The sequence below is a fragment of the Plasmodium fragile genome (genome assembly GCF_000956335.1).
Source record: "Plasmodium fragile strain nilgiri unplaced genomic scaffold supercont1.57, whole genome shotgun sequence".
Classification (NCBI taxonomy): domain Eukaryota; phylum Apicomplexa; class Aconoidasida; order Haemosporida; family Plasmodiidae; genus Plasmodium; species Plasmodium fragile.
Genome location: NW_012192637.1, coordinates 13,890 through 23,329, shown reverse-complemented (window position 1 = coordinate 23,329; position 9,440 = coordinate 13,890). Strand labels below are relative to the sequence as shown.

Sequence of the window (9,440 nt, the reverse complement as noted above, 5' to 3'; positions counted from 1 at the left end):
CCCTTTGAATCTACGTCAGTGAAGAAATGTGCTTTGTGTAGACAAGCCCCAAGTCGATTGCAGGAGCTGGTGGGTATGTGGAGGAATGCGCAAGGGATTGTGGAGAGAGAGAAAAAAAAAAAAAAAAAAAACAGGAGAAATGCCTACTAACATGTGCATACACATGACTCAAAAGGGATAACTGTGGGGAAGCTCAATTTAAAGGTAGGGGGAACAAACATACCAACGTGTTCATCCTGGGTACATAACAAATGTATATGTATGCTTGCTTATTCGCGTGACGGGGCGCACATTTGACGCACTTGCGAACTCCAGTTCTGTTGCGTTTGGGTGTCGCCGCAGAATCGAATCCCTCACGGTGATAGCGCAGGAGCAAGGCCGAACAAGCACATATATATGGCTGGGCGCTCGGATTGATATTGCTTATAAATACACGCACATGTACACCCACAAGTATATTCGCATAAGGCACCTTTTCAATCTCGTGACATGAACCATGGCAGGCCCAAACGATTAAGTAGAGACCGCATTATACATAGCCGCCCCAGGGAGGAGGGCATTTTTTTTTTTTTTTTTTTTCGCCCACCAGTTGAATGTACGAATAGGGATTCTGTTTGTAGTTCCGCACCTGGTTCTCCACCCTTTTAATTTTTGTGTACGTTTTTCCATTACACGTTGTGCATGTGCATTGCCTCTTCATTTTATAAAAATCCCTTTGACCCTGCAACAGTTTCGTTTCTCCCCTAGGAGTTCATTTGGTGATATTATATAAACGAAATTTGCTTCCCTAATTTTGGCCCATTTTTGCCGCACATTTTTTGGCCACACATTTTGCCCGTTAAAAGGCTAGTCGCCTCTGTGCGTTGGTGTACGAGTCGGACGGCTTTGTGAGTGCATCGCGTGACCCCCCTGGAGAGCTGCGTAAGAGGAGGGTTAAGCAAAGCAGTTTGAGAGGGTCACACGCAGGTGGCGCCGCTAACCGGAGGAGGGGGCGTCTGTCGACAAGTTTGTGCACCGACACACCGGATAAGGGGAGCAGAAGCAGAGAATACACCGACGTACGTCCGAGCTACTCCTACCCTTCCCCCTCCCCACGAACAATGCAGAAGAGCAACAGCGATAGCTTGAGTGAATGGTGCTTAATCGAAAGCAACCCATGCATTTTCAATGACATGCTAAGTCGCATGGGGGCGAAGAACCTCTCTGTGGAGGACGTGTATGACTTGGGTTTTTTTGAAGATTACATATGGAACAGAGGTGTGGTGAGCGTGGAGAATGTCCTTGGTATTGAGGAGTATCGGAGTGAGAAGGAGAAGGGGTGGGCCACGAGTCCCATGGAGGATGGGGAGGGCGCTACGAACACACCTGCACAAAAGACAGACCTACAAAAGGGACTGTACAGCAGCACCGTGACGACAGAAGATAAATATAACAAGCTAATAAAAAATGAAAGTAACGTCTATGGAATTATTTTCCTTTTTAACATTGGAAAGAGTTACAAAAGGAACAAATTCGTTGAGCACAGTGTACCTGAGAATCTCTTTTTCGCAAAGCAGGTGATCCCGAACGCATGTGCCACGCAAGCCATCCTGTCCATTGTCCTTAATAAAGAAGTAGAATTGAATGAAGAAATAAAAAATATAAAATCGTTTAGTGACAATTTTGATAGCTCCATGAAGGGACTCACTCTGTCCAACTGCAACGTCCTACGAAACATTCACAACTCATATAAACCTCCTATATATATTGAAAAAGAAAACCTTCATGATGAGAAGGGGAAGAGTAACGACTCGTTTCACTTCGTTTCGTATATAGAGTTTGGTGGTAGTGTGTACATGCTAGATGGGCTACAGGAGGGGCCTGTGTTAATTGGGCACACCAATGGAGAAGACGAACAGCATAGTTGGATTGACCTCGCCAGGCAACACATAAAGAAGGAAATCAGTGAGATATGCAATGCTAGTGGTATAGGAGAAGAAGGAGACAGCCGATTTAACATCCTAGCTGTTATAAAAGATAAGGAACATATTATAAATGAATTTTGTAACATACATAGGATTGTAAAACAGAGAGTTAACACCAAGTTACGTAACCTTGGAAATGAAGAGGTCGATTTAAGCGATGAAATAAATGAAGAAAATTTTAACTACCCTACCATACCAACCGTTGAGGAGCTCCCACAAGACATCCCAGAGCTCCTTCTCATTGCTCAAAAGGCAACATTAGAAATTAACTTTCTTCAGGCACTTTTGCAAGAGCAAATGCAGTTGAAGCTCACATGGAACAAAGAACTTACATTTAAATTTTTTAATTTTTACCCATTTGTCATGTCCTCCTTAAAGCTCATGGCCAAGCATAACATTTTAAAGGAGGCCTACGAGAAGGAGAAGGAGAAGCAAAAACGCAGTCGGGCCGCCGTGTAGATCTGCAATAGCGGAATGGAAGCGGGAGCAGTCATCGGAAGAGCCCACATTGCGTTCATGTCACGCGGCCACCGCGCACAGTTACGCGTCCTTCTACATACTTCACACTTTTGATTCCCCACCCCCTGAGGGCGAGAAAAAAGAAAAAAAAAGAATTTCATTTTCCTTCGCCCGATATGCGTGGCGATGTTGCGCGTTTTTTTCTCCATTTTGGTCCCGTTTGCGGTCATTATTTTGCCTTTTTTTTCTCCCTTCTTTTCCTCCCTTTCTGGCTCTCTGTGTGTCCGCTTCTGCAGCTGCTTCCCCCCCGTGAGCGTCTCCTGCACCCCGCACGCACGCACACGAGCATACGTGTGCAGGCATAACTATCCCTCCCCCCTTTTTTTAAGAAAACCAATTCGTGAACACATATTATGCCCCCATAATTGAATCTCCTTTTTTTTTCGAATTAATTGAAAGTGGCATACATATTACACCTGAGGGAAAATTGCTCTGTGCGAAGCGTGTCCAGCTCAAAAATACTACACAAAACAACGGTACATAAAGTGGACATTCCCCTCCTCTGTTTGACTCTCTCCCCCCCCGCTCCCAACAACAGGGACACACATATAACTCCTGGGTGTGGAACAATATACCCTGCCGGGAAATGTGTCTACCTTCCCTTGGACGAGCCCACTAATGTGCTCCCCATCCCACAGTGACGCGTAAGCAAAATTAACCCCCTTCGCATTGGAGCTTAACAAGTGCACATATGCCGAAATGAACACCACGCCGCTGAAAATGAAGAGCCGCACCACGGGAAGGAAGTTGAAAAAAAAAAAAAAAAAAAAAAAAACAGAAAATTGAGCAGAGAAAAAAAAACGGAATAGACCAAGGCAAATTGGCATACCTCAGTTTCCTATGCGAAGAGGATGACATAAATTTCTTTTGCAAATTTGAAAATGACTTGGATGAGAAGAAGTCGCGCAGAGCTTCCAACGAAAGACCCCTCGCTTGTTACGACAACTTTTGTGTGCCCCCTTCTGAGTGTGACGCTTTGGAACAGTCCTACCTCTACACGCTGCTCCACAATGAGGACTTCACACGTGACAAACGATCATGTTCATCCATGGGATTCATTTTCAATAAGTTGTTTTTGCAATTGGCCCATTTTGACCAGCAGCTGCGTAGGGATATCCATCGAGGGAGATTCTTCCAAAAGGGGAAGAGGAGGGGTACAGCGGCAAAAGGGAAGCTACAAAGGGGTGCCTCAAAACTGTGTGCAAATAAAAATCGTGTCTTCCCAGGTAACCCCTATACAAATCTCGTAAACGATTCACATGTAACAGAACAAAGGATTACATATGAAGAGGATGAGGATGCCATGTTCCACCACTTGGCATACAGCCAGCTGCAGGACAACCTTCTTCAATTTTATCTTCCCCCGGGGAGGTATGCCAGTAGGACCCCACTACGTAAAAACAGAGCAACCCGAGCGAACGAGGGTCAGCACTCCCAACGGTATGATATTGGTGCTGAATGCGCCAAGCCAAGCGGGGATCTCATTTCGAGGGGAAAATTATCTGCGCGTGGAGTGAAAAAAAAAACAAAAAAAACAAAACATACACTGTCTACTGCGAAACGACGAGGCAGTCACCAGGTGGGTGAAATGAAAGAAAAGGAGAAAAACAACGAAGCGAGCGACATACACCCATTATCCAATCCCAAGGCGTTCATCCGCTTGTACAATTACTCCTCCAGCGAAGATAGCGATATGTCTTTTTCAAAATTTTTACCTGAACCGTTCAGAAAAAAAAAAAAAAAAAAAAAATATCCCCCAGGGAAACCTCCGCAGAGGGGAAGAAACAACACAAGAGGGAGCTACAAAACGACGCTGCCGCCATTTTTGATGAAATCATACAACTGTGCAGAAGGAACAAAATATTCTCTTTTAAAAAGCAAAAGAGAAAGTACACAAGGAGGTGTAACGGGACCCACTTTAAGGGAGAACAAAGCGTTTTTCAAGCAGAGTTATCTGATGATGGTGGTAGAGGTGATTATTCATTCGCCGCTTCCAAACGGAAGTTGCATCCCCCCACCGGGAGGAACCTGTCGGACTGTCCCACCATGAGTGGCTGCCACGAAGGCTTTAGAAATCCTCATTTAAGAGGAAATGTCCTTGGAAAGGGTGCTACACCTCATGCCCTCCGCTTGACGAAGAAAAGAAGTTTCAGTGAAAGTTCTCCCATTGTGGCGCGGCTCTCGGAACAGCGCGCGAATTCGAGGTCAATCAAAGTATGCAGGCGGGTAGGTGCGCCCCCCTGTCCTTCTACTGCTCCGACTGCAGCTCCGCTTGCGGCCCCGACGGCTGCCCCTTCTACTGCTCAGCGTTCGTACGGTAGACACCATAGGGGTTATGCCTCCTCCGTTGTTGCGTCAACATGTGAAGAGACCAGGGAGGACTGCACGCGCTTCCCAAATCTGATGAACGCAAAAAGGGGGAAAGAAAAAAAAATGATGAAAATGCAAATCTTGGAAGGGTTAAACCAAAGCAGTTATGACCCAGGACACCTTGAGCGCATGGTTAGTAGCAAATGCTTCCCCCTACCTAGAGAAAGACTAAGACATACATTGAACAGAAAAAATGTAGAGTTAAAACCAGTTGGAGGGGACAAGAACACAATGAAGAAGAAAACGGAAACCATTAGTACATTTAGCTGGAGCAAAAAATGGGCATGTGCAAGGAGACTACAATATTGCTCACTCTATGTTGAGGAGAATTACGAAATGATTGTTGAACTGCACAGAAACGAATATCCCCTCAACGATTTTTACTTAACTTACGTTTATGTGATGGCGTTAATAAAATTGAAAAGATGTGCCCTTTGCTGGGAGTACCTCTTAAGGGTTAACCGCCTTCGGGAGGCACATCGAGCAACTGGCGCGAACGCATCATGTGTAGCCGGGCTGCTGCACTTCCTCTGGGGCAAGCTATACGAGAAGCTTCTACTCTGTAGGCTGAGCACAGCGGAGTACTCGAAGATGGTGCTTGACCACGTGGGGAAGTCTGGCCCCACTTTGCACACAAGGCTACGCGCACACGAAGTGACAGGTGCAGCATCTCAGATCGGCATGACAGACCTGCAGCCATTCATTCTTGTCTGCCTAGACAAACTCATAGGGACGGGACAACTTAAAAGGAGAGAGGAAATCACGACACTCAAGTTCGTGCACATGAATAATAACTTGGGTAGAATCCTTAACTTTTATTTTTGCAAAGTGGGTTCCAATGAGGAGTTCCCGCACAATCTGAGTGACTACACAAACACGCAGAATGAGGTGACGTTTGGGTGTCCCCCCCACAGGAACAGGCATAAGAGCTGTGTGGGGGCGGTCAGGATGCTACGCCCGCCTCGCGTTTCCAGATCGGAAGTTCGCCAGGAGGGTACCCATGATGGTGTCACCCATGACCGCGTCGCCTATGACCGCTTGCCCAATTCCGCTAACCACAATTACGTCCACTTCACCAACGGTTGGAAGGCGACCCCCCCATGGCCAAGTGAGAACAACGCACGGATGCGAAACTCAGCTGTGGGAAAGCAGAAGGACAGGGGAGGGGGATACCCCCAGCAGACACCTCCCTGGCCAGACCACCGTCAATGTAGGAGAGTCCTCCTTAGTATCCCCCCCAAACGCATGCACGTGCAAGAGCACACAAACATAAAGGGATCCCACCATGGGGTTATTTTTCCCCCAAGGGGACTGGTCCAAATGAGTAGAGAAGTGAACAGGAAGGTGCACATAAATGTTAGTAACATCCTCAGCCGTGGCACCAGCGACAGTGACGAGGTATCCGAGGGGAGAGAGGTGAGCATCTTGGGGAGGTACGACCACTACACTGTGCGGAGTTACACTTTTATGGGTGGACACAAAGGAGAGGATTTGGCGCAGAAGGAATTTTTGGCCCATTTTGATTTTCTCCTTCGAAGTGGACACGTCTTGCCTGAGCACAAGGTACGTCCCCACTACGACGATTTTTTCGTGTGTCTCTTTCGCTTATATTTTCGCTCTTGCTCCAAGTGGGTAATAAAGAGAGCTATCCTTTGGGCAGCGAACACACCATCAAATAAGGCAGCATTGAAGACAGCACAGAGGTTAGCAATGAGATTGAAACTGATTGATGTTTGTCCTGTTAATGCATTTTCACCAAAAGGGGACAGGCAAATGTGTCACGAAGAAAGCCTGCCTACAGTTGGAAAGCAGTCAATGTATTGTTCTGATCATCCGCTGTGGTGTGGAAAATCGTTGCGAATTGAAAAAGTAACTCTACCAGATCTTCTACACATCATCTTGTTTTGTCACAAACATTTCCATTTTGTTAATGCATATTGTTTAAGTGAGTACGCCTTACGGAGAGAAAATGCGTTGGGAGAAGAGGACGTCATCCTCTTGTTCATCGAGTCGATCACAAGTATGCACAGCGTTGTATGTACCAGTCAGCAAAAAATTGAGCGGCTTCTCCAACTATACAATGCGCGTGTGAACTACACAGCGTGCAAAAGCAGACATTACAGCGAAAATGGGAAACAAAATTGTGCATACACGAAGGACCACCTGGATTACTACCTACATGGTGTTATTGCTCTTTTGAAAGAAGACTATGATCAGGCACTTTTTTATTTTAACAAGTGTGTAAGTGTAAAGAGGAAGTTCTTCCAGGCGTACGTGTGCATTCTGCACATACTTTGCTGCTCACCGAAGAGGAGTACCCTTAACTCGAGACAAAAAAAAAAGATTTTTCACCATTGTCTGAAATTAAAACCGGTTAGTGTGTCCCCCTACTTAGTGTACTGTTCCAGTGTAGTAAGGAAGCTGCAGTTAGACTTAAATCACGAAAGAGAGAAACGCGGGCCTGACAATGGGAGGAAGCAAAACTTGCTTATCGAGTCAGCAACTTTTTTGAGGGGCATATTTTCCAAAGCAATGCACCTCGATAATAAAAACCCATTTTTGTACAACGAGTTATTTGTTTATCATTTTTTACGAAAAGATTTTATCCAATGCAAAGTAGCGCTACGCAAAATGTTACTTATACAAGACTTTTCTACTCCCTGTTGTAATTATTTCCCTCTTTCCGTTGTCCTGTACAATTCCAGCGTTTTTTATTTTTTGTGTGAAAACAACCTGAACAAGTCAGAAAAAAAAGTTATTGAAATTTTACACAATAACCCCTTTGATGTAAAAGCTTTGAACCTTTTAACTTTCCTTTTGTTTTTAAAGAGGGATGAGTACTGGACGCGCTTTTTCGATTATTCTATGTACGTGGAGAGGAGTCTGCTGTCGCGAAACGCGGGAAGTCAACAGACATACTTGTGCCAGACTTTTTTCAACCGCCTTCGGGAGACGAGGGACTTGGGACTGCTCGCCCGTTACTACGGGGCGCTGAAGGCAGTGCGCAAGTCCTTCCCCTTCGTGCTCAATTACATCCACGCGAGATACTCGCCGTAGCTGTATCGCGCCGCACCTGTATCGTGTGGGTGATTATGGCGCCTGTCGCCTCCGCCACAAACACACATCCCCTTTTGTTGCAACTTCAACGTTAAACCCAGCTGCCCCTCCGCTCAACTGCGCCACCTGTGTTTACGTTTTTAAGTAGCCTCTATGCACCCCCAGTGGGTGGAAGCCACCACGGAATGGAATGGTCCCTCCACGCCTGGGGATGACGCGTGTTTAGCGTCGCACACGCAGGACGGAACAAACATTAAAAGGGAAATAAATAAAATGGAAAAACCGTATGTCCAGTTGCAATTCTCACTGGAGGGAGCTTGTCACCTGCTTGGGCGCGTCCAATCTGATGAATAATGCTACAACTTTACCGTTAACTATGAAGGCAAAAGTAAAAAATGAAAGCGGTGTATGTACCATCGGATAGGACGCCATATGGAATGGGGTTAGACCGTCGTTTTCACCGTACCGCGTCCCAGCACTGGGTATACATATACTTTTGGAATTGTTTTTTTTGTTTTTTTTTTTTTCCTGCAGTAAGTACATGTTTATGTGTCACAGTAGCACAACGTTTTAACATAAGCGAGCGCAGGGTGCGTCTCGAAGAGGATTAGATTAACCCGCTTCGCTTTAAAAGTACGTACTTCAAGTGAAGGACGCGTAAAAAAAAAAAAAAAAAATACATCTCCGCTAAATATTCCCAACAAACGAAATGTTTTGCATTTCCTGTGTTTGCTTCATTTGTACTTTTCCGCGCGAGGAATTAATGAAGGACAAATATCGCTGGAAATTATACCCGCCCGGTGCAGTGCCATTATATGCAGCGCACGCATAGAGCGCGGGTCCTCGGCCATTTTTGTTGCTGCTAATAAAAAAGTGCATCCGGCGCAATAAACATATATATTATGACATACTCCTGTACCCGTATGCTTATGTGAAGCACCCTCACGCGGTGATCAAACCAACTCTGAGCGAGCAGGGGACCGAATGAGCACTGACTGACCCATGTCGTTGTAGCATTGCCGTGCGCGAAATCATATTAATAGTTCTTGGCGCCGCCCGATTTTTGTCACCCCGCATCGCGTTATCCCGACGCAGGAAAAAAAGTACAGAGTTATCACTGCACAAAGCCTCCGCGCGGGAACGCCATTTTTACCACATTGCACTATTTTCTGGGTCAAGCAGCTAGCCCGATAGAGAAAAAATTGCCACGATATTGGAAAAAAAAATTTGCCGCAAAAAATTTACCCTCACAATTTACGTCAAAGTTGCCGCAAAAAAAAATAATACTACGAAATATATAATACCAAAGAGAAAGCGTTTCGTCCGCTGAGAACAAAATACGCGAAAGCGCACTTTAACTCCGAAGTTTGCCATGCAGTTTTTTGTTGACGGCAGCCACGTAACAAAAGTAAGAATGTAAAAAAAAAAAACATACGTAACGCTCTTGCGTGCTTATAATTGTTGCATGTTTGTTTTCCTCCCTGCCTTTTTTTTTTTTTGTTCTTTTCTTTTCTTTTCTTTCATTCTGTT

At 45.5% G+C, this 9,440-nt stretch overlaps 1 protein-coding gene across 1 annotated transcript; it reads left to right on the top strand.

Moving 5' to 3' along the window:
* Nucleotides 1–1,100: 1,100 nt before the first annotated feature.
* AK88_04230 (uncharacterized protein) lies at nucleotides 1,101–7,910 on the top strand (the record flags this gene model as incomplete). The annotated part of the gene is made up of 4 exons (XM_012481840.1): nucleotides 1,101–2,406; nucleotides 3,332–4,205; nucleotides 4,334–4,709; nucleotides 4,791–7,910. The coding sequence occupies 4 exons, from the start codon at nucleotides 1,101–1,103 to the stop codon at nucleotides 7,908–7,910; spliced, it is 5,676 nt and encodes a 1,891-aa protein (XP_012337263.1).
* Nucleotides 7,911–9,440: the final 1,530 nt, after the last annotated feature.